The 26,169-nt window shown below is 37.7% G+C and overlaps 1 protein-coding gene and 2 non-coding genes across 4 annotated transcripts; all 3 read right to left on the minus strand.

Moving 5' to 3' along the window:
- Positions 1 to 24,750, minus strand: CCNB1IP1 (cyclin B1 interacting protein 1). 2 transcript variants are annotated; one of them, XM_032593673.1, is made up of 7 exons: positions 24,620 to 24,750; positions 20,552 to 20,645; positions 19,393 to 19,510; positions 14,175 to 14,251; positions 10,878 to 11,210; positions 3,218 to 3,551; positions 1 to 982 (listed from the first exon to the last, which is right to left on the minus strand). In XM_032593673.1, exons 3-7 carry the CDS (start codon positions 19,415 to 19,417, stop codon positions 780 to 782), a joined length of 972 nt encoding a protein of 323 aa, XP_032449564.1. In that variant the 5' UTR covers positions 19,418 to 19,510; positions 20,552 to 20,645; positions 24,620 to 24,750; the 3' UTR covers positions 1 to 779. The 2 variants fall into 2 exon arrangements, with proteins under 2 accessions (XP_032449564.1, XP_030174458.1); XM_030318598.2 differs by lacking the exons at positions 19,393 to 19,510; positions 20,552 to 20,645; positions 24,620 to 24,750 and adding an exon at positions 13,875 to 14,023 and having other exon boundaries at positions 14,175 to 14,356.
- LOC115517527 lies at positions 17,986 to 18,132 on the minus strand. Its single transcript, XR_003969968.1, has one exon. It is a non-coding gene; the product is annotated as a small nucleolar RNA SNORA79 (small nucleolar RNA).
- LOC115517534 lies at positions 20,290 to 20,366 on the minus strand. Its single transcript, XR_003969974.1, has one exon. It is a non-coding gene; the product is annotated as a small nucleolar RNA SNORD126 (small nucleolar RNA).
- Positions 24,751 to 26,169: the final 1,419 nt, after the last annotated feature.

Consider the following 26,169-nt stretch of genomic DNA (forward strand, 5'->3'; position numbering starts at 1 on the left):
TTTAAAAGTATTTTAATTAATATAATCTCTTGAGATCAATAATATATTGTTTAAATTTTCTGCGTAAGTAGGCCCAAGGCAACTGCTGGCAAAAGGGTAAAGAAAAAGTAACTTTATTTTAAAATAAATGCCAAAAATCAACTTTACAAAATAACTTTATCAATATGAATCATTTTAAAAAAGAAATATAAGACTTCATATACATGCATCAAATTGTACTCTCATTCACTGACATGAACACACCTCCACAAACTAACACAAGGGCAAATAAATAAATATATACAAATAGATATACATAGCCAAATAACGAGCTACAGATTCACCTGCCATTTCCAGAGGCCAAAATCTTCTTATAAATACACTGGCAAATACAGCAAAATACCAATATAAAGGAACACATATATCCATATATGCATAAATACCAGAACCCAAAGTGACATGTAGACATATACCACAGTGCTTATATACACATACATCATAAATAAGCATGTAGTCCAGAAAGAAAACAAATGGTGATCTACAAAACAGTCAAAAATATTATACCCTTTTCATTGCTGGTGAAAACTTAACAGTTCACAATAAAATTGAGTTTAATATAATGCTCATGTCTTAAATAATGGAAACAGAAAAAGAAACTAGACTCTAAAGCCATTCCTACAGACACTGAGTCTCTCATAAAAATATAACAGCACGATGGGGACTCCTACCCTAACTAGAATAAAGGTAATTTGCTAAATGAGACCACTGAAAGTGATAAGAGAAACATTCTGTAAAATGAGCTAAATTCTTTTCACTTTAAAGGCCCTGCTAGAGATTTGCTGCTGCTCTACTTCACGACCTGGGGAGGCAAAACTAAAAAAGCTGTTGCTGGGTTCAGGTACTGTGGGAGAAGCCACAAAAAATGGTCTGAACTGAAAATCTCCATCTCCACCACCCCGATTTTGAACTGGTGTACTGTCCAAAGGAAACTTGGAGTTGTTCCCTAGGAAAAAAATAAGGGGAAAACTTAAGCATCCATTTGCTTACAGATCTTTAGGTACAAAAAGACAAAATTCATTTAATAAATATTTTAACAGAATCAATTCCTATGAGACAGTAAAATATAAACTTAATATTGGATAGAGAAAAGGGTTATGATGGCTCCTACTCCCTCCCCCAACCACAGTATATACTATACCTTCGGCTGTGATGCACTTTCCAGTAGCTATGAACTCATCACCAAAAGTAATTTTACAGTGAAATGTTTTTAGTATAGCCAGAATTTACAATTCATAATTTCATTCATTACCTATGTAATCTACTTCAAAGGAATATTGTGTGTGTGTGTGTGCACGTGTGTGTATAAAGCCTTTTGTCCCAGGTTCTTTAAGAATAATTTTATTTATTTACTTATTTTATTTTTGAGAGAGAGAGAGTGCACCTAGCGGGGGGGGGGGGGGGGGGCGTACATACAGAGGGAGAGAGAATCTTCAGCATGCTCATCTGGTGAGGAGCCCAATGCAGGGCTCAATCTCACAACCATGAGATCATGACCTGACCCAAAATCAAGAGTCCGACGCTTAACTGACTGAGCCACCAGGAGCCTCTAGAATAAAATTGTTTTAAAATACTGCCATAAACAGAAAATATATATCAACTATGAAAAACTGGCACATACTCGCAGTCCAAGATTAGAATAACATTAAAAAAAAAAAATCAGACAATAGATCTGATTAAATAAACATTTAACAACTTCCACTGTACCATTCTTTGGCTTCTACAAGTTTTAAATGGAGTATGTAACTAAAAGAGAATGCTGACTATAAACATGCTTCAAGCCAACATCTGTAACAAGAGATAAAAGTAAAAAGGTTAAGGGGCACCTGGGTGGCTCAGTCAGTGAAGCGTCCAACTTCGGCTCAGGTCATGATCTCACGGCTTGTAAGTTCAAGCCCCGCATCGGGCTCTGTGCTGACAGCTCAGAGCCTGGAGCCTGCTTCAGACTCTGTGTGTCCCTCTCTCTGCCCCTCCCCTGCTTGCACTCTGTCTCTCACTCTCTCTTTCTCTCAAAAATAAATTAAAAAAAAAAAAAAAAAGTTAAAAAAAAGGTTAAGTGTGCATAAAAAGTGCAACAGGAAAGAACTGATGAATATAAAGAAATCAACATAAATGTGGATTGTAACAAGGAAAAAATATCTATAATGTTAATATACAATAACACCTTGACTAAATTATAATTATGATTAACTGAAATTTAAGCAAAAACTTGTTTTTGCTTCAATTCTTATATCTAATATTCTTCACCTTATTACTTCCTGCCTTTTCTAGGACATCTCTTCCCCTACTAAATGTTTTTCCTCAGGCTGTAATTCAAAAAACATGTATTTAGGAAATTAAGCACATGAAACTTCACTTTTTTACATTCCAAAACTAATTTATACTAATAGCATAGTAAAAATCACTTGGATTCTATTATATCAAGAATAGTATAAAGAGAACTCAGGAAGAGACAGGAGTTTCATTGTATCTGTCAAGGCACCTAACAAGCAGAAAAGAACTGGTATCTTCCTAGATTGTGCACTTCCAGAAAGCAGGAATCCTATCTGCATAATCCTTATATTCTCATTGCCTAGGATTATGTCTAGCAGACTAGTACATGAAGTATGTTTGATAAATACTTGATGAATGAATAAACAAAAGCAAACTAACAATAATTTAAGTACTGTGCAATCAGTATTGCCATGTGAAAGAAAATGAAACATGGACTTCTTGAGGATAGGAAATGGTTGAGTGTGGGCTCTGAAGATATTTCTGTAACTTGACTAATTTACTTAAACTTTCTGTGCCTCAGTTTTCTCATCTGTAAAATAAGGGTAATAACTACTTCACAAAGTTTTAAAAATAAAATGAATATATGTAATATTATAACAGTATCTAGTCCTTAGTAAGGAATCGAAAACTGGCAACTAATATTACTGCAAGGAAACAGCTTTTCACTTAAAGTATCAATATGCAAACTATTTTGAAGAGATTTACTGTTTACAATGAAGATGTAACTTAACCACAACCAAATAAAAACAAATAAAAGCAAAGATGTACATGTTTAGACCTGGATAAGGAATCTGGAACCTATCACCACTCTAGGCCTTTGGAGTCTCCATTGACTTTCTAGAACTGTGCAGAACACAATGTGAAAGATTTAAAGAACAGTTATTGGATATTATATGTCCTTTCTTACCTAATGGAAAGCCAAAAACACCAGATTGTGCAATCATGGATGGTTCCAGCATACTTTCTTGGTTAGCAATAGTGATGTTTCGCAGCCTAAGGCTATCATACAGGCCTTGGAGCTTTTGATACTGACGATTTCGCTCCATAAGTTTCTCAGAGATGTCACTGAACTTTTTCTTATATTCTTCTAGCACTTTCTTCATGGAGGTGACTTCCCCCTTCATAGAGGTCAATTCTACATCCTTACTCTGTATTTGCTGAGTGTATATCTTCTCCATCTGTTTCAGATGGCCCTCAGCCTTGCTGAAATTGTATTCTTGATAGAGACGCTCCTGATGTACCTGCCCGAGAGAAAGAGATTTTTAAGGTAATAAGTACAAAGTTATATATCATAAAACTTTACACAAAAAGATTTACACCAGGACATTACTAATTTAACATTTAGAACCAGATTAAGAAGCAAACTAGATGTACAATTGGATGGTTACTATAGAAAATAATACACCATGTCACTAAACACATAAGAAAAAACTCTGGAGGAATATTCTCAAACTGCTACCATTATACCAACAAAAGTATCTATCTAACCCTGAAAAGTGACATGTAGTCTTAGTATTTTTAAAAAATATGAATGTCATATTTCAAGTAATCCATAGTATGGAGAACAGATAAGACAGTCTCCAATTATCCCTGTCTCTTTGTACTTAGATTCTCTCCTACAATGTGGGCAGAAGCTGTGACAAGAATACAGGTAAAATGAAAGGATGCTGCTTGATATTACATAAGACTATAAAGTCGGCCTTAGCACACTCTCTTGCTGGCTTTGTAAAAGCAAGTAGCCATGTTGCAAAGGCCAAGGCAAGTAATTGAGTACAGCCTTTGAGCAAAAGCCAGCACAATACTGAGGTCATAATGAATCTAAACATAAGACTGTACACAACCTTCACAAAAATTAACTCAAAATGGATCACAGAACTAATGTAAACACAAAACTATAAGATTCCTATAAGGTAACAGAGGAGAAAATCTAAATGATCTTGGGTTTAATGGTGACTTTTTAGATGCGACACAAAAAGGCACAATCTGTGAAAGAAAGAACTGATGAGTTAGATTTCATTAAAGTTGAAAATTTCTGGGGCGCCTGGGTGGCGCAGTCGGTTAAACATCCGACTTCAGCCAGGTCACGATCTCGCGGTCCGTGAGTTCGAGCCCCGCGTCGGGCTCTGGGCTGATGGCTCAGAGGCTGGAGCCTGTTTCCGATTCTGTGTCTCCCTCTCTCTCTGCCCCTCCCCCGTTCATGCTCTGTCTCTCTCTGTCCCAAAAATAAATAAACGTTGAAAAAAAAAAAAAAATTTAAAAAAAATAAAAAATAAAAAAAATAAAGTTGAAAATTTCTGCTCTGCAAAAGACAATGTCAAGAGAATGAAAAGACAAGCCATAGAATGAGAGAAAATATCTGGGGGCACCTAGGTGGCTTGGTCAGTTAAGCATCCAACTTCGGCTCAGGTCATGATCTCATGGTTAAGTTCGAGCCCCCTTCAGATCCTGTCTCCCTCTCTCCCTCCCTCCCTCCCTCTCTGTCCCCCCACACTTTCTCTCTCAAAAAAAAAAAAAAAAAAAAAAAAGACATGATAAGTCTGTTATCCAAAACATACAATGAACTCTTAGAACTCAACAATAAATAACCCAACTTAAAAAATCAGTCACAGGGGCGGGCACCTGGGTGGCTCAGTCAGTTGAGCAGCTGACTTAAGTTCATGTCATGATCTTGCAGTTTGTGAGTTCGAGCCCCGCATCAGGCTTTGTGCTGACAGCTTGGAGCCTGGAGCCTGTTTCTGATTCTTGTCTCCCTCTGCCCCTCCCCTGCTCACATTCTGTCTCTCTCTGTCTCAAAAATGCACAAACATTAAAAACTTAAAAAAAAAAAAAATCAGTCACAAACCTTAATAGACATTTCACCAAAGAAAATAAACAGATGTGAAGTAAGCATATGAAAAGATATCCCGACAAAGCTGTAATCATCAAGACAGTATGGTACTGGCACAAGAACAGACACTCAGATCAATGGAACAGAAGAGAGAACCCAGAAATGGACCCACAAACATATGGCCAACTCATCTTTGACAAAGCAGGAAAGAATGTCCAATGGAATAAAGACAGTCTCTTCAGCAAGTGGTGCTGGGAAAACTGGACAGCGACATGCAGAAGAATGAACCTGGATGGACCACTTTCTTACACCATACACAAAAATAAACTCAAATGGATGAAAGACCTCAATGTAAGACAGGAAGCCATCAAAATCCTTGAGGAGAAAGCAGACACAAACCTCTTTGATCTTGGCCACAGCAACTTCTTACTCAACACGTCTCCAGAAGCAAAGGCAACAAAAGCAAAAATGAACTACTGGGACCTCATCAAAATAAAAAGCTTCTGCACAGTGAAGGAAACAATCAGCAAAACTAAATGACAACCGACAGAATGGGAGAAGCTTTTTGCAAATGACATATCAGATAAAGGGTTAATATCCAAAATCTATAAAGAACTGATCAAACTCAACACTCAAAAATCAAATAATCCAGTGAAGAAACAGGCAAAAGACATGAATAGACACTTCTCCAAGGAAGATATTCAGATGGCCAGCCGACACATGAAAAATGCTCAGCATCACTCATCATCAGGGAAATACAAATCAAAACCACAATGAGATACCACCTTACACCTGTCAGAATGGCTAACATGAACAACTCAGGCAACAACAGATGTTGGCGAGGATGTGGAGAAAGAGGATCTCTTTTGCATTGTTGGTGGCAATGCAAGCTGGTGCAGCCACTCTGGAAAACAGTATGGAGGTACCTCAAAAAACTAAAGGTAGAAATACCTACAACCCAGCAATTGCACTACTAGGCATGTATCCAAGGGATACAGGTGTGCTCTTTCAAAGGGACACATGCACCCCCATGTTTATAGCAGCACTATCAACAATAGCCAAAGTACGGAAAGAGCCCAAATGTCCATCGATGGATGAATACATAAAGAAGATGTGGTATACATATATATACAATGGAGTATTACTCAGCAATCAAAAAGAATGAAATCTTACCATTTGCAACTACATGAATGGAACTGGAGGGTATTATGCTAAGTGAAATTAGTCAGGCAGAGAAAGACAAATATATGACTTCACTCATATGAGGACGCTAAGACACAAAACAGATGAACAGAAGGAAAGGGAAACAAAAATAATATAGAAACAGGGAGGGGGACAAAGCAGAAGAGACTCATAAATATGGAGAACAAACTGAGGGTTACTGGAGGGGTTGTGGGAGGGGGGATGGGCTAAATGGGTAACGGGCATTAAGGAATCTGCTCTTGAAATCATTGTTGCACTATATGCTAACTAATTTGGATGTAAATTTTAAAAAATAAAATTAAAAAAAAGAAAAGATATCCCATATCATGTCATCAGGTAAATGCAAATTAAAACAAGATACTACTACACACCTATTAGAATGGCCCAAATCCAGAACACTGATAACTAGCAAGGATGTGGAGCAAAAGGAACTCTCCTTCATTGATGGTAGGAATGCAAAGTTACAGCCATTTTGGAAGACAGATTTCTTGTAAGACAGATTCCTTATAAAACAGCAGTTTCTTATAAAACCAAACATAGTCTTACTATACAATCCAGAAATCATGCTCTTTGGTATTTATCCAAAGGAACTGAAAGCATGTCTTGCACACAAATGTTTATAGCAGCTTTATTCATTATTACCAACACTTGTAAGTAACCAAATTGTCCTTCAGAGGTGAATGGATAAATAAACTGTGTAAAATCTAACAACAGAATAGTATTAACATTAAAAGGATATGAACTATCAAGACATGAAAAAAGAGGAAATTTAAATGAGTATTACTAAGTCAAAGAAGCCAATGGAGCGCCTGGGTGGCTCAGTCGGTTAAGCGTCAAACTTCAGCTCAGGTCATGATCTCACGGTCTGTGAGTTTGAGCCCTGCGTTGGGCTCTGTGCCAACAGCTCAGAGCCCAGAGCCTGCTTCAGCTTCTGTGTCTCCCTCTCTGCCTCTCCCCCCTCACACTCTGCCTCTGTCGATCTATGAAAAATGAATAAACCTTAAAAAAATTTTTAGGGGCGCCTGGGTGGCGCAGTCGGTTAAGCGTCCGACTTCAGCCAGGTCACGATCTCGCGGTCCGTGAGTTCGAGCCCCGCGTCGGGCTCTGGGCTGACGGCTCAGAGCCTGGAGCCTGTTTCCGATTCTGTGTCTCCCTCTCTCTCTGCCCCTCCCCCGTTCATGCTCTGTCTCTCTCTGTCCCAAAAATAAATAAACGTTGAAAAAAAAAAAAAAATTAAAAAAAAAAAAAAAATTTTTAAAAAAAGAAGCCAATGAAAAAGACTACAAACTGTAGGATTCCAACTGTGTGACAGTCTGAAAAAGGCAAAACTATGGAAATAGTAAAAAGATCAGTGGTTGCCAGGGGTTAGGGGAAAGGAGGGATAAAGATGGTGCACAGATTTTTAGAGCAGTGTAACTACTGTGGATGATATTATCATGGTGCATATAAGTCATTATACATTTGTCCAAATTCACAGCATATATATACCACAGAGAGAACCCTAATGTAAACTATGGACTTTGTATGATAGTGACATGTCAATGTAGGTCCATCATTTAAAACATATGTACCATCGCGGTGGCAGATGTTGATAATGGAGGACTATACATGTATCGAAGACAACAAATATATGGGAAATCTCTCCATCTTCCTCTTAATTGTGCTATAAACCTAAAACTGCTTTAAAAATAAAGTCCCTTCGGGGCATCTGGGTGACTCAGTCAGGTAAGCGCCCGACTTCAGCTCAGGTCATGATCTCATGGTCTGTGAGTTTGAGCCCCACGTCAGGCTCTGTGCTGACAGCTCAGAGCCTGGGGCCTGCTTCAGATTCTGTGTCTCCCTCTCTTTGCCCCTCCCCGACTCAGACCTCGGTCTCTCTTTCTCTCAAAAGCAAATAAACATTAAAAAATTTAAAAAATAAAATAAAGAATAAAATCCTTTTAAAAAAGTAACAAAAAATATGGCCCTCAGTTTCACATTCCACTAGGAAGGGAATGCTGCCAGCATGAGCTTGGAAGCAGATCTTTCCTCAGTTGGCCATACTGTAGCCCCTGTCAACACCTTGATTATAGTTTTGAGAATCTGAGCAGTCTATGCCTGAACTCTTGACCTACACAAACTGAGATATAAACATATGTTGTTCTAAGCCACTAAATTTGTTGATTAAGCCATTAAGTTTGTTACACATACACAACTACTATATACAGACACAAATTTTAGCTTATCTTTGGATTCACTATCCTTTATATATTGACAAGAATGAAATATGAGACCTCACCTCTAAATTTTTTTTTAATTTGCCCATTCAATATAGCGTGATGTAACTCCACCAAGTCTGGGTTACCAGTCCCTTCTATGTAGTCCCACAGCACTCTGTACTTTCCTTATAATGTATACATTACAAATATATTATAAATGTCTGGGGTTTTTTAATCTTTATCACCACTAAACCGTAGCCTTCTTGAAACTCATACATTTTGTTCATTACTGTATACTCAGTACCTAAGAAGGTGCATGAAATATAAATGTTTCCAGAAAATATTTGTTGAATAACTAAATAGGAAAAAAAAAATTATTTCTGACTACCTTACTCATTCACTGCTTTCTACCATATTTGAAAAGATGAAAACAGTAACACATTCATGTTCAATCAGTACTATCCCCCAAATAGGAATCCACTTTAAGATATAGTGTCTATTCATTCAGTCAATAAATATTTACTGAGACTTAAGACCAGTAACTATGATGGTCACTCAGGACCCAGAGATAAAGTATCAAAACTTGACATAAAGAACTCTCCCAACTAGAAGACATGAACAAGTATGCAGATAATTATAATACCATATAAATAATACAATAAAAGTACACATAAGATACAGGAGCATATAAGAGGGATGCCTTACCCAGAAAAATATAATGAAAGGATTAACTTGTTGACAAGCAAAATCTTTAAAAAGCATTATAAATGTATATGCAAGATATACAATATACTCAAGGACACGATTAAAGTTCTCCACAGAAAAGTCTTTCTAAGAAGGTACCAGAAATCATGAGTTAATCACAGTGGTTTTAATAAACTAGAAAAAAAGAGACATTTCTATTATATCAAAAAAAAGACTAATAAAAGATAAATAAAAAAAGAGATAATATCTTGCAATATCTGAGTTACGTACATATAAAGAATTCTTGGTAGTACCTGGGTGGCTCAGTCAGTTGGGCATCTGACTTCAGCTCAGGTCATGATCTCACAGTTTGGGAGTTCAAGCCCCACGATGGGCTCTGTGCTGACAGCCCAGACTGGAGCCTGCTTCAGATTCTGTGTCTCCCTCTCTCTGCTCCTCCCCCACTCATGCTATGTCTCTCTTTCAAAAATGCATAAACATTAAAAAAGAGAGAGAATTCTACAAATCAATAGGGAAAAAACCTACAGCAAGTGAAATAAGCAAACTAAAACAGGCAATTCATAAAAATACATGAAAACATACAAGAAAATGTTTTCAGCTAACCGTCATCTAAGAAGTGCATATTTAAACAAGATTTTACTCTACTCATTATCTAATTGGTGAGTAGAAATATGAATAATCAGGCACCCTCATACATTTAAGGGACACAAAAGGTCCTAACTGGAAGACAATTTTAAAATACTGCAATTTGGGGAGCACTTGGCTGGTTCAATCGGTAAAGCATGCAACTCTTGATCTCAGGGTTGTGAGTTTAAGCCTCACGTTGAGCAGAGAGATTACTTAAAAATAAAATCTTTTAAAAGTTAAATTAATTAACTGCAATTTTTAAAACTTTGAAATATGTATTCATCCACTTTCAGGAATTTAATATTAGCAAATAATTAAATACGTGAATTTGATAAGAATGCTCATCACATTTTTTTATAACTTGGAAGTAATTTATGATACAACTATTAAAATTATGATTATAAAATAACTAATTTAAAAATACTAAAATATTCTAGTAATCACAATATATTGTCAGCTGTAACTGATATTATCCTACTTTGGGACAAAAAAATATATATATGTAAAACATATATATGTACAAAAAAAGTCCAGTAATACACAAAAATATCAACAATGATCTCCAAGTTATGGAATTATGGGTGATTTTTTTTATTTTCTTCCCTTTGGATTTCCAAAAGTAAACATATGACCTTTTCAAATTTTTTTTTTTAGTGTTTATTTATTTTTGGGAGAGAGACAGAGACAGAGCGTGAGCAGGGGTGGGGCAGAGAGAGAGGGAGACACAGAAACCCAAGCAGGCTCCAGGCTCCCAGCAGTCAGCACAGAGCTGACGTGAGACTCAAACCAACAAACCACAAAATCATGACCTGAGCCAAAGCTGGATGCTTAACCAACTGAGCCACTCAGGGACCCCTAAACATGTTACTTTTGAAAAAAAAAATTATTAAAAAGAAAGTTTTCTATATATTCACAAAAAATAAATACAAACACAGTGAAGGAAAAACATTAGAAGCTTCCACATGCCTCCAATCATATTGTCCAGAAAAACTAGCCTAAGCACTAACCTGATACGTCCAGAAGGCCAGTGCACGGGAGCTAATGTCCAACACAATCTCTGGTCGAAGTCCTGCCAATACCATGGCTTTATATTCCTCTGATGGACTGAGTTCTGTGCGGACAATGTCTAGCTTTCCAGAAAGGGTACTGTTGCAGGCAGGGCAGATAGCTGGTGAACGACTAAACTCACCACTGCCATGCTGATCACAGAAGATGTGAGAGCAGGCAGTGACCCACGCATAACCAGAGAGTTTGAGACGACACTTGCGATAATTACAAAGCAGCATGTCTTCACACAAAGACATAATAGAAAGTGAGGTCTCCAGATGCTGAAAAGAATCCTAATAAGAGGTAAATGAAAGGCCAAATAAGTCAACTTTTAGTGAAAATGAAATAAATAGTAAATAAACAGACTATGTTTTCATTTAATTACGATAAAATAATGTATTTTATTGTTTTTGTAATTATAATCGTTACATTGATTTCACTCAATATTAACTGTGTTCTTTTGTGTAAACCGCTAGACAGTCCATGAAAAAAAAATTTTAAAGAAACAAATTAAAGACACTAGTGGTCCAAATCTTACTGAAGCCAAAAATAGTATGTACGTAGAAAATAAAGTTTAGGAACATTTTGCAAAGTACAAACAAATAAAAGTTAATTACACCCTTCGCCTTTCCTCAATACCTAAATAAAAAAGCCAAATTTATTACCGTCCATAGTTTGCTAGCTTATTTTAGTATCACTTCTCACACTTGGCAGACTTAAATCCAGACACTGATTTCAACCATTCTTTAGCGCAAAGTGTCTTTTAAGTTACATTTTTAGGTGTTTCATGATACATGGACTTCTCAGATTCTTTACCTGCATTGCCTTAACTAAAAAGCCGGTAGTAATCTGCTAGTATTAAAATAATTTAATTCGTCCAAGCAAATGACTATTATGAAACCTGAACAACTGTATAAAAGCTGCTTTATCATCAAACAATTCCTTGCAAATAAACTGCAAGGATAGCATTCAATATTAATACAAATACTATTGAATGCTACCCTTGCAATTTTTTTTAAATGTAAAACTAAATACTTTTAGGTTACTTTTCAATATAGCGTCCACTCTCACTGAAGTTTTACTAACCGAGACTGGACAGCAATATTGTGGATATATCAAAATCATATACTGTAAGAAATAATTGTGACACATCAATTATACACCAAGGAAAAATGTTCACATTTATCAACCGATAAATTCTGTCAAGAATGTTGCCTCAGTCACTGGGGTCGACGAGGACGCTCTGACACCTTTATCCCCAAAGTACCCGCTGAGGTAGGCTCCAAAGGTAAATGGCACCTTGCAGCCAGAGTTATAAGGCTTATTTTACCTCCAGCAGGGTTAATAGGCATGGGGCGAGCAGAAAAGCTGGGACGTTTCGAACCAGAGCCTTCTCGGGCAAAGCGAGGGGAGCGGCTAATTCCCAATTTTCCCTGACTGGGGGAATAAAGCCAATTTAGTGAGCTGTCCAAGTTACCGAGGGCCAAGTTTTTGAGAATTAGACTCACAGAAACTTCACTCTGGAGTTGTTGGCCTGCTTCCTGCGGTCTACGGAGAAAATAATAATAATACAAATAAAATATCTAACCTGAGGCGCCCAGATAAAGCGCGGGAAAACACCGTTGCCGCCACAATTCCACAACTACTGTAGGGAGAGCTCGCCCTGCGGCTCTTACTACATCTGAGAGCGCATGCGCGGGGTTGCCCCGGAGCCTGCCGGGTACCGGGCACAGGGCTTCGTACCGCTCGGGACTTGGTTGGGTACGTATTCCCGGCGCAGGCGCATATCAGGCACTGTGAGGGTGCGAGTCTCACGTAGTGTGGTCTAGGTTTCCCGCTTGGGAGCCCAATGGATACAGCCATTGAGTTCCCTTCACTGCCCTCGACTGGCAGAAGAGTTAACATCCTAGCCCTCCTGGGTGTAACAGCTGAGGTCAGAGTCTCCCGAGGTAACAGCAGGCAAGGGGGCGAGAGGCAGTTGAGAAGCTAACAGAACCTCTGAGTACACAGGCGTGTTTGTCCTAGAAATACTTGGGGATGACAGGCTGGGCAGCACATACTTCCTAGGTAGGAAAAAGTCCCGGAAATGTGACGCCTGTAGTTGGATAGCTATCACCTCCACATTCTAGTTCTGCCATTTTACTTTTTATCCATCTTGGTACAGGGATCTTTATAGCTTTCACATATCTTCTAGATACATTTAAAAATAGAACTTTTCCTTAGTTTATGATGTTACCAACATTTATTACAGGGCCTGAAATGAAGGCAGGATCAGGGGTCACAGCTTTTTTGAGGTGATCTGCCTGTGTGCTCTCCTGGACCTACTTTTAATTGTTTAAATGTTTGTGCCTGTTTTACCCTAATGCTGTCACCTGCCAATTTCGTTTCTGTTCTGTGTAACCTGCGTGGTCTTCTGCTCAATCTATAGAAGCCTATTGGAATTCATATTAGAAACTAAGCTGAAGAGGGCTTGAGGGGTCCTCAGAATACAAGCCTTAATGCTGTCTTTTGCAGCCACCTGTCCACATAATGCGTAGTAACAGATAACTACACAATGGACACCAAAGCCCTGTAAACCCCTTTATGGGTTGTAAATCTCTAATACTAACCCTTTCTTCTTCAAAAAAAACCTATCCTAATTACACAACTTTTGGCTAGTTTTCTGTCTACTTCCAACTTGTTCACAGTAATTAGAAAGGGTCCTCTTGGCCTTTGTATACATTTCCTAAAATGTCGTCTGAGAGTTTACAGTGGTAACTTAATTCTGGTGGTACAAACTGGATTCAAACAAAAGTGGGTGTTCATGTGTAAACCCCTAACATCTCTTTTGCATATCTGAGCAGTTTATGCATTACCTGATTTTAATTATGCAAAATATACTACCAAAGTGTAGAATCTAAAGTTAGAAAACAAAGCATTCAAATTCAACCAGTACCTAACTTTGTGATCTAACTTACCTTTGTACTGCAGCATGATCTCTTCCTGCTTCTTCATCAAGACCATTGATTCCCCAAACCTTAGGATTTCAAAACTAAGTCAGTTTCAAAGTCAGTCTCAAATTTCCTCTAGAGTCCGTTTCACATTTCCAACCCATTTGGCTAAAAGCCTGTAGGAATAATATACATATTATGTGGGTGTGTATGTGTGTGTATGTATACTTTTTTTTTGCCAACATTTTGCCGGATAGAATAAAAAGGGGCAGGGGGCTACAAAGACTTAGTATCCCAGTTATCTGGAACACCAGGAACTGAACTAACCTCCTTCTTAGTGGCATTGTGTCCTCTTGTTCTGGCAAACCTTTCACTGCCTTCACTGGCTCTTTTCTGGAGTGCTCCTGGGGATGAGATCACTAAAATCAATCAAGACTGAGATACAGAGACCCATCCACCAAACAGAACTTTTTAAAATACTGGTTTTTGGGGTACCTGGATGGCTCAGTTAAGCATCAGACTTCAGCTCAGGTCATCATCTCCCGGTTTGTGAGTTTGAGCCCCAGATCAGGCTCTCTGCTGACCTCTCAGAGCATGGCGCCTGCTTTGGATTCTGTGTCCCCCTCTCTTTCTGCCTCTCCCCCACTCATACTCTGTCTCTCTCTCAAAAATAAACATTAAATTTTTTTTAAAATATTGGTTTTTATTATTAAATATCAAGCATACAAAAAATCTGACGAATGACCATCATGCAGCTTTAATAAACTGAAATCTTTCTCACATTTGATTTTCTTTTAAATGAAGTAACATATTATAAATATAACTGAAGCCTCCCCATTTTCTTCTACCTCTCCAGAGGTAAACAAGCCAGATTTTGGTATTTATCATTCTCATGCATGCTTTTATACTTTTAGTATATATGTATATATCAATCTTGTTTTGCATGTCCTTAAACTACTAAAATCTTATTTTGCATGTCCTAAAACTACTTATAGTATGCATCACTTTGCTATTTTATTAACTGTTTTTGACATGTAGTCATGTTAATACACATACCTTGCACTAATTCATTTTAACAGCCAAATTCTAAAAATTTACCACAATTTATCCATTCTTCTAATGGACATTTCTTCCAGGTTTTTAAAATTAAAAACAGGGGCGCCTGGGTGGCGCAGTCGGTTAAGCGTCCGACTTCAGCCAGGTCACGATCTCGCGGTCCGGGAGTTCGAGCCCCGCGTCAGGCTCTGGGCTGATGGCTCGGAGCCTGGAGCCTGTTTCCGATTCTGTGTCTCCCTCTCTCTCTGCCCCTCCCCCGTTCATGCTCTCTCTCTGTCCCAAAAATAAATAAAAAACGTTGAAAAAAAAAATTAAAAAAATAAATAAATAAAATTAAAAACAGTACTTCAATAAACTTTGTATACATGTCTTCTTGAATACACATGCCAAGAATTCCTATAGAACATAATACCCAGAGACTGGATTTGTGTATAATCAACTTCAAATAAATTTCACTACCACCAGCAAAAACGAGAGCACACTGCTTCAGACTCAGCAACATATGCAAGTGTCATTTTTCTGGTTTTGTTTTCATTTTTGCCCTTATGATGGCAGTAAAATGGCATCTCAATGTTTTAACATGCCAATTCTTTGATTATTAGTGAGATTAAGCATCTTTTCAGGCGACTGACTACTCAGAGATCCTCATCTGTGAATTACTCATTCATATCCTTTGATCATTTCTATATTTCTATGGAGTCCTTTGTTGATTACATGGTATGTAAACCTAAGTTTTAATTTTACTGTATACAAATTCATCAATCTTTCCTTTTGGTGCTTAAGTCTATTCCAATGTCATCATATTCCTTGTTTTTCTATAGGTTTAAAGTTTTGCTTTTCATTTATAGATGTTTAATCCATTCTTCCTAATATAAGGATCTGGATAAACTCTATAATTTGTGCTTACGCATCATTTATACCATTTAATTACAGATTATCTTCACGTTTCAAAAATGATTTTTTTATCATAAAGTTTGATATTGATCTTGGGTAGATATTAAGTATCTATCAGCTATACGGAGTATATACCACATTGCTCTAAAAACTTCAAAATAGTAATTTCTCCTGTTATTATTGAATCTTAGAATGTTAGCATGATCTACTCTAAACTAATTTGATACTTATATTCATTTTAATGGAAGAATCTTAATCTAAAAATTAGATTTCAAATTCTAACAGAAGTTATTATAGTGACATACCATTTCTATAATTCTAGTATGAGTATTAAATCTCATTTCAAATCACAGGGATAAGTACTAGACTTCCAATACCTGAATTTGTATGTTATATCCCTTGCAAGTAAAATATATCCTTAGGGATATAAATATACTATGTAGGGCAAAAAATTCTTTAAAGCATAATTTAGCCAAAACAATTATAAGTATTTCAACATTAACTATAAAGCAGAAATAATGACTTTTTAACCATACCTGAGTGCTCTGTAAAACTTAAATCAATGATAAATGTCCAATTAAGGCTATAAATAAAATGCTCATAATAAAAGATATCCTATTAAATATCAGTAAGCTTTTGGGGTGCCTGGGTGGCTCAGTCGGTTAAGACTTCAATCGACTTCAGCTCAGGTCATAATCTCATGGTTCATGAGTTCAGGCCCTGCACTGGACTCTACTGTCAGCACAGAGCCCACTTTGGACCTTCTGTCCCCCTCTCTCTGCCCCTTTGCTGCTGGTTCTCTCTCAGAAAAATAAATAAACATACATACATACATAAATGTAAGCTTTTATATAATTATTCCTCAAACCCAGGTTGTTTTGGCAGCCATTCTTCATTGACCCTTAAAGGATCAAGCATCATAATCAAAGTAATCTCTACACCCAGCTTGGGTCTTGAACTCACAACACTAAGATCAAGAGCAGCATGCTCTACCAATAAGCCAGCCAGGCACCCCAAGTATTAAGACTTTTAGGTAGACTCACTGGTACCCAGATGTACCTATACATACAATGTACCTATATATACATTTTTCATCAGAGTCAAAATTTAAGTTCCAATTATTACATGTAAATAAATGTCTTGCCAAAATGCCATTAAAAAGGGTGCCATTTTCCAGGAACTTAAAAAAATATCTAATGGAGGTTTCACTTCACATATTTTTGAGCATCTATTCTAGGCCAGGCATTACAGATAAGGAAGTTTTCCTGCTTTCATGGAGTTTACAATCTAGCAAAGAATCTAAGAATGATGAAAGAAAATATTTTACTCTTCCTGCCTCTTACATTTTTGCAAGGTTTTTTGAACTAATTTTCTTGCATTTCTTTTAAAAAAATTTTGATAATGTTTATTTTTGAGAGAGAGACAGAGCATGAGTGGGGGAGGGGCAGAGCGAGGGAGACACATAATCCGAAGCAGGTCTCAGGTTCTGAGCTGTTGGCACAGAGCCCAATGCAGGTCTCAAATTCACGGACCTCGAGCTCATGACCTGAGCTGAAATCGGATGCTTAACCAACTGAGCCACCAGACACCCTGCAAGTTGATTCTATAAACCCTTTCTGAGGAGAAAAGTCTGTTTCCATCTTTAATTTCCATCTACTTTCATGCTGTGAAGAAAAACACATTTTTTAAAAATGTTTATTTATTCTTTGAGAGAGAGAGAGCACAAGCAGGGGAGGAGCAGAGAAAGACAGAATCCAAAGCAGACTCCAGCCTCTGAGCTATCAGCACAGAGCCCAATGCAGGGCTCATAAACCGTGAGATCATGACCTGAGGTGAAGTCGGACGCTTAACCGACTGAGCCACCCAGGCACCCCGAAAAATACATTTTTAATACTAACCTAAAATGTGTAAGCAACCACTCAGTAGAAAATTGATCAGTAGAAACTCATCAGTACAAAATGATTAAACAACTTAAAATGTAAACATGAATGACTTCAGAGTTATTGTTTCAGAAACTCTCAATTTACTAAACCACTTTCTTTCATAGCCCTAGGTCAGTGCTATTCAAATACTATTGCAGTCAAAGGATTGTCAATAAACTTATACATCCTTACATTTTAATATTAGTTTTGTTTTATTTTTCAATCACAGGTACATTGTCTTAACCTAGAATCACCACCTGCTTTGTAATTGTTTGACTCCGCAAAAATCAGAAGACACTAACGGACGGCCAACCCATCCCCATGGTGCCTTGAGTGAAAACAAGTCAGCTTGGATATATGATGGACTAAAATCTCACTACCTAAGCTCTAAGCAGTGAGAGGAACAGCCATCAAAATTTATCTCCAACCATTTTAATAAATGTTTTAAGAATGTTTTAATGTTTAAGAATGTTTTAAGGGGCGCCTGGGTGGCGCAGTCGGTTAAGCGTCCGACTTCAGCCAGGTCACGATTTCGCGGTCCGTGAGTTCGAGCCCCACGTCAGGCTCTGGGCTGATGGCTCAGAGCCTGGAGCCTATTTCCGATTCTGTGTCTCCCTCTCTCTCTGCCCCTCCCCTGTTCATGCTCTGTCTCTCTCTGTCCCAAAAATAAACGTTGAAAAAAAAAATTTTTTTTTAAAGAATGTTTTAAGAAATGTTTTAAGAAACATTTATAAAAATAAAGATATTAAGTCATTCTTTTTCAAGTCAGTCTTAATAGGAATCAATCACTACATCTAAATTTTTAAAAAGTCAATTAAGAGCTAAATGAACCATCAAGTATCATCTGCTCCAGCTAAAAGACAAAATGAGGAATAGGATGATAAATAACTCAGTGCCAAAACAAGATCAATCAACTAAAGAAATGTTATTGGAACAGTCACATAGAGATACACACTAGTCCTGATTATCATACTTATTACCATAATTCTAGAACTTTAAATTAGGTTTTATGTGCTGGAGATAAAGATGTCAGAAACCACCAGGTAGAATAGTTTAAGATAAATATGCACATGGACTTTGATGATAAAACAGCAGGTATCTAGGGGCACCTGGGTGGCTCAGTCGGTTAAGTGCCCAGCTTCGGCTCAGGTCATGGTCTCATGGTTCATGGGTTGGAGCCCCACATCGGGCTCTATGCTGACAACTCAGAGCCTAGAGCCTGCTTCAAATTATGTGTCTCCTTCCTTCTCTGCCCCTCCCCCACTTGCACTGTCTCTATCTGAATAATAAACATCAATAAAAAAAAAAACAGGTAATATCTATTGAACAATCACTATATGCTTAAGCAGTGTTCTAAGCCCACAAATTTATTATCTAATCTTCAAAGTGACATACTATTCTCTTGAATCTGGCACTATTATTCTCATAAGATATTAAGACACTGAGATGTTAAGAAACTTGCCAAGGTTACATAGCTGTTAAGTGACAAAGGATTGGTTTGAACTCAGTCTCACTCCAGAATCTATGCATAATATACTATGCTACCTCAACATCTTTGACCTTTTAAAATATTAAATCTGTAGCAACTTAGCAGCTGGCCATGAAGCCACAAAGTTGAATTTTCAAAGATTCATATGTATGTCAAAGCTTCTCAGCTTCAACATAAGCCTTACCACAAAAGAAAAATGTTGTCATCATCTGTTGTATATCCAGGACTTACAACACCCAAGAATTCCAAGCTGGGAAAGAAGTCAGACTCAGATCTAGTTTTGGTCTCCTGAAACGTCATTGCTGCAAAAAGACATAGCCAAAGCTGAAAGCTATTTCAAGTACTAATGTTACTTTGGATTATTTGCATTTCCTGTATTTCTCCCTCAGATGTACCCCATTCTCTGCTGAAGCATGCAGGCACAGATAAAAAGAATAGAAGCCTGTTCTGTGTAGGTTCAATTAATACAATACATGAATATAATAAAGTCAGAAAACACAGGGTAACAGGATCACCCTTAGAATCCAATTCTAGAAACAATAATCTCTAGTATTGAGTATATCCTTTCATAAAATTTCTGAAGTAAACATAAGTATATGAAAATATTTAAGCATAAAAGGGATTAGGCACACTGCTCTATAACTTGTTTTTAACTCAATGTATCTTGAATATCCTTCCATTTCAAAAAAGGTAAACCTGTATCAGAACTTTTAAGGGACTACATAGTGTTGCATTTTATGATCCTGACAAAATTGACTGAACCAACTCTGAAATCCTCTTAATCTTATATATAAATTAATAAAATAGTGATTAGTTAAAAACCGCCAAGTAAAGCGGGTGATAGAATTATACCAGTTATCAGTGCTTTTTCTGTAGTGTTTGAATGTTTACACTGAGGAAGATTCTTGACCCTGGTTCTATCTATCTCAAGAAGATATCACAAAAGGTCAAAGCACACAACAAAGTGTTGTAGTATCAGATCTGTAATTCAAAAATTTAAGATTTACCTGGGACTGGGGGGCTAGATCCCAGTAAGAATTCCAAGAAGCAGAATTCAACTCCAGGTGTTTGCCCTAGCTTTAGTCTGCTCAGAGCATGTGTTTAATCAGGGTGATCAGCTGAAACACGGACTTAACATGCATTTCATCATGGCAAACTGTAGGTGACTGATGAAGGGCAAACCACCACAGGCTCCCCGTCTCTAAACTAGGAGGACACTCTTAAGGTTAGAACTAAGGCTTTTTCAAACTACCAAATTCCAGCCACTAAGGACACTGAGCCCCAAAACTTACTAGATGATTAGAAATCCAAATCAAGTAAAAAGACTTTTCTTTTACACTTACCTCTGGTATCAAATTCATCAGCTTCTATCTAGAAATTAGTTGAACCACACGATCTACCAACTACCTGCATATCATCCTTCCAAATGCATCATCTCTGAAAAATAAAGAGTAAATAATAAAGGTTATGATTACAGGACTTGAATGCATACCAGCCTACTCCCAAGCCACATCTCTATAGCCTCCAGAAAAATTAACCTCAAGGAAAACCATTCTTTGTATCAATCTCCAACCAGTAATATAAATTGACCCATCTATTTGGAGAATGAATGGCATGAAATGCCCAAATGCCCAAACTCAGTATCACATTAGGACAGGGCTTCTTACACAAGCTCAGATTCTTGTATAAATTTAAAAGTTTGGGTAAAACTGTACAATAAGTTTAACCAAACTCCAAAAGTTACATGTCCAGAGTCTCACAATAAGAGAACAGTATGGAAAAGGAAGGAGCCATCTGCTGGCTGCAACCAGAGCTTTGCAGTTATGGGAACAAATTCAGTGAGATGGGGCATAAATGACATGGGTTACTGCCAACCTTTCCAAGTCCATAGGGTGTTCAACTACAGAAAATACTTGTAACCAGTCATTAGATTCACAAAATCCTTTAAAAAAAAAAAAGAAAGAAAGAAAAAATAAGGAAAGGAAAAAAGGGCGCCTGAGTGGCTCAGTTAGTTAAGTATCTGACTTCGGTTCGGGTCATGATCTCACGGTTTGTGAGTTCAAGTCCCGTGTCAGGCTCTGTGCTGACAGCTCAGAGCCTAGAGCCTGCTTCAGATTCTGTGTCTCCCTCTTTCTCTGCCCTTCCCCTGCTCATGCTCTGTCTGTCTGTCTCTCTCTCAAAAATGAACAAATTTTTTTTAATAAAAAGAAAAAAGAAGGAAAGAGCCAGGAACTCATAAAATAAATAAGGTAATCTTGGGCCCATGGCTTAGTCAGTAGAACATGGAACTTGATCTCAAGGTTTGAGTTCAAGCCCCACATTGGGCATGGAGCATACTTAAAAAAAGAGAGAGAGAGAGAGAGAAGGTAATCCAAAATAGTTAACTTTTTTTTCAAAGCATGTTTCAATTTCATGAGACAATGCTGATTGTATTTAACGTTTACTTTTGGTAAAAATTTATCACAACAAACTAAAGAAAACTTTCCTGACATAGCAAAATTGAATTAGTATCATTTAGAACCCAAGGCAGCCACAAGATGGCAATATAAGAAAGCATAATTTCCTCTTCCAAGGCTTCAGTGTAATCTAACTTTCAGGTGAAAGCCTAGACACAAAGCTCATCACTGCAGGCAATCTTCAGACTATTCCCTTTTATTAACTAGAAAGTTTCTTGTATTATATTTAATGATAATCTAAAACTTACTAAAACTATTATATTTTTATCATGTTCCTTTTCATACAACAATGTGAAGATTTTAAAATCCATAACCTCAGATACAATCTAGTTAGAAATACAAGACTGATGCAGATTAATGTCCATGGGAAGTACCAAAAAGTGGTATAGCAAGGATTGTTAAAGATAAGAATCATTGGTCAGGGTGTCTGGGTGGCTCAGTCGATTGAACGTCTGGCTTCAGCTTAGGTCATGATCTTGCGGTCTGTGAGTTTGAGCCCTGCGTCGGGCTCTGTGCTGATAGCGCAGAGCCTGGAGTCTACTTTGGATTCTGTGTCTCCCTCTCTCTCTGCCCCTCCCCCACTCATGCTCTGTCTCTCTCTGGGTCAAAAATAAACATTTAAAGAAGTTAAAAAATAAATAAATAAGAATCATTGGTCATAGTAGTCTTCATGAAGAAAAAAGTTATGTATCTTGAATGAGCCTTAAAATAATACCATATTGTATATTTGGAAGTTGCTAAGAGAGATCTTAAAAGTTCTCATCATAGGGTGCCTGGGTGCCTCAGTTAATTAAGTGTCCAACTCTTGATTTGAGCTCAGGTCATGATCACAGTTAATGTTGAGTTCGAGCCTAGCATTGGGCTCTGCATTGACAGCACAGAGCCTTGCTTGTGAGTCTCCATCTCTCTGCCCCTCCCCCACTCACACTCTCTCTGCCTCTCTCAAAATAGATAAACTTAAAAAAAATTTAAGTCAAGGGGTGCCTGGGTGGCTTAGTTGGTTAAGCACCTGACTTCAGCTCAGGTCATGATACCAAGGTTGGTGAGCTCAAGCCCCACATCAGGGCTCTGTGCTGACAGACAGCTCAGAGCCTGGAGCCTGCTTCAGATTCTGTGTCTCCCTCTCTCTCTCTGACCCTCCCCACGCTCATGTTCTGTCTCTCTCTCTCTCTCTCTGTCTCCCCAAAATAAAATAACATTAAAAAAAATTAAATAATTCTCATCACAAGAAAAAAAATTGCACTACCCAACAGGTAACACCACATACAGCTGTTAAATTTTAAATTAAATTCCTCAGTCACATTTTAATTGCTCAATAACCACGTGTGGCTAATGGTTACCATGCAGAATACAAATATAGAACACTTCCATCACAGAAAATTCTGTTGGATAGCAGTGCCTTAAAGGATGGGTATGACTAAAATAAGCTGACGGAAAGGGAAGTAGTATCTAACATTCTTAAAAATTCCTATTATCTGGGGTCACCTGGGTGGCTCAGTAGGTTAAGCATCCAACTCTTGATTTCAGCTCAGGTCTTGATCTGATGGTTCCTGGGTTCAAGACCCATGTGAGGTTCCACACTGATAGTGCGAAGCATGCTTGGCATTCTCACTCTCTACCTACCCATCCCCTTCCCCTCTTGTGCATACACGGGTACACTCTCTCTCTCAAAATAAATTTTTTTAATGTTTATTCATTTATTTTAAGAGAGAGAGAGTGAGAGAGCACGAGTGGGGGAGGGGCGGATCGTGAAAGGAGAGAAAATCCCAAGCAAGCTCCCCAATGTCAGCACAGACCCCAACAATGGGCTCGATCCCAAGAACCATGAGCGCATGACCTGAGCCGAAATCAAGAGCCAGATGCTTAACCCAGGCACCCCACAAAATAAATAAGCTTAAAACAAATTACTATTCTGTCAGAAACTTTAAAAATCATTTCACTCAAACTTTATTATCCCATATTTATTGTTAAATTTGAGGCTTAGAGAAATTAAATTAACTAGCTATTAAGAGCTATTAAGAGCTAAGATTTAGGGACACCTGGGTGGCTGTCAGTTAAGCCTCCAGACATTTGATTTCAGCTCCAGTCATGATCTCAAGAGTTCTGAGATCGAGCCCCACATCAGGTTCTGCAAGATGATGTAGAGCCTGCTTGCGATTCTGACCCTCCCCCCCTAAAATAAGTACATAAACATTTTTTTTTAAAGAGGATTTAAATTCAGTTCTGTCCACTTCACCATGCTTCTTCCTACAAGAAATAGGAAGCAGAGTTACAGAAGATGGTTGGTTTTAGCATATAATGAGAATGACATACTGGCTCAGTAGGTCAGAAAGAAACTGAGGTGGTTTAAGTACCTGAGAGATATAAGCAAAGTGTTATTTTACTCCCATCTGACAGTTGAATAACACTTTAATTATTTAAGGCTGTTTTCAGATGAGCAGCATATTAGATTAACTAAGGGAACATAAGTAATAAGACATGAAGTGCAAGGTTTCTACAGTTCTACCAATGGCATTCTACCAATGAAGGCCATTTCATAATTACTAAGCATTTAGGGGACTCAAGTAAATATTTTATAAATACCCCATAAACTAACAATGACCCACTCATTTTGTCCCCTGTGAGAAGTAAAAGCTTCTAAGTACTGGTATTCATGACCAAAACATACATTTTATGTATGAGAACAGACGCTTCATGAAAACCTGATATAAACTACAAACTGATAATACCAAATCTGATGCTTCTAAGATGACAATTGCCTATTCAGTTCCATGCCAATTACTCAATGCCCACTGTGTGCCTAGGATTATGGGAATCAACAGTAATTTAAAGAACCTATCTTTCTGAGATAGAAAAGACACATAGACATGGGACACAGAGAACACTTTAAGGCATTATCTTAGTCAAAGTTCAAGTACTTGCTTTATGGTCCCATCAGCCTTTAACCATTCCTACCGAGAATGTCCAAATCCAAGCCCACTTGATTGATGTTACAGATGCTTTCACAGTGCCACTTCTGGGCTGGCACATAGGCTTTCGAAGACCCAGGCCTGCGTTCCTCCATGGATTCCATCTTCAACCTGAAGCAAAAGGAAAACACAAAATTCTGCATAGGAATTAAATGCTACACTGTCACTTGGCATAGTTCTCTTTTAGAGATAGCTCTATAAGGCACTACTATCAGAAAAGATTCCAAGTTTGTTTCTCACTCACTGTCAGCTATTTTAGCCCAAAATACCAATGGTTTTAACCTCAGTGCAAGCAGAATCCACTCAGAGCATATATAAAAGTGAGGAGCTCAGAAACACAGACGGGCCATGCAGCTCATACCAAAAGACAACTATTTCACCAGGGTCACAAATGAACTACCTGAGGGCTTTGGATCACAACATCAGGAAAGAATAATTTGAAATCAGAATACAAGAGCCAGTAAAAGTCTACTCTGTTAACTTGATATTTTATCTATTTCATAATACTTTACCTATCTCAGAATTTACAAAGCCCTTTCTATATATTGCCTCATTTTGTAAATATAGGTCATCTCCATCTTATAGGTCTGTAAGCATGGTTTGGAGACTAATGGCAGGCACCTTAGTGGTTAACATAATGGATTTTGAAGTCAGACAAAACTGGAGCTTGACTCCCCCACCTATTTGAAACTTTTCTAAGCCTTGCTTTCCCTTTTGTGTAAAATGAGGACAAATACCACCCACCTCTTAGGACTGTTGTGAAGATTAAATGAGATAAAATAAACATAAAATACTTTGCACAGTAGCTGACATGCAACTAAATTGTTTAACATGTTGTTTCTATTAAGTGTCCAAGCTCAACCAGCTAATGAGTAGGAATGGGGATATTCTGCCCAAAAATTTCACTTTCACAATATCTTGAAGCCCAGAAAGTCACTCCCTAATGGGAGTGACACATCCCTAATAAGTCCACTTTCAAATCCAAGATACTCCTAACTGGAAACCTAGAGGTTTCACAAGACATGATCTTAGCCTTTTATGACTTAAAAAAAATAAAAATAAAAAAGCTTTGGTGGAATTCCCAGAAGCTTTTGTTTTGCATATTTTCATCCCAAAAAAACATTTCTGTTTTCCCTAACTTAATGCTAAAATATGAGTTTACTCACTCAACACTGTTATTTCAGGAAGATATCCAGCATGCATTCTGCTAAGTAAACACTGGAAACATGCTCCTTCTGCCCATGTGGTTTCTCTGGTTCATGTTGCCATTCCTTCTCAACATTAAATGTGTTCACAGCAAAACAAACCATCCCTTAAACTGAAGTGGGCAAAGATCCATTCACATAAAAGCCATCAGCGTGGTTTTGCTTTTGATAAAAAATCCTTTATTGCTCAATCAGGACATTTATGGTGTTGGTTGGTTTCCAGTTATCACCATGTACAAAATAAATATAAGTAACAGGAAGCAGTGCATGTTTAGCGTCCTTATAAACTATATCAAACCCAACTGAACTGTGGCATGACAACTGACTTATA

This window comes from Lynx canadensis, chromosome B3 (genome assembly GCF_007474595.2).
Source record: "Lynx canadensis isolate LIC74 chromosome B3, mLynCan4.pri.v2, whole genome shotgun sequence".
Taxonomy (NCBI): Eukaryota; Metazoa; Chordata; class Mammalia; order Carnivora; family Felidae; genus Lynx; species Lynx canadensis.

Coding starts and splice junctions, on each gene's coding strand:
- CCNB1IP1 (XM_032593673.1), bottom strand. CDS start 19,417: ATGATGACAACATTTTTCTTTTGTG. Junction 11,211..14,174: donor ACAATGCCACTAAGAAGGAG/GTTAGTTCAGTT, acceptor ACCTCTTATTAG/GATTCTTTTCAGCATCTGGA. Junction 983..3,217: donor TGTTTTTGGCTTTCCATTAG/GTAAGAAAGGAC, acceptor TTTTTTTCCTAG/GGAACAACTCCAAGTTTCCT.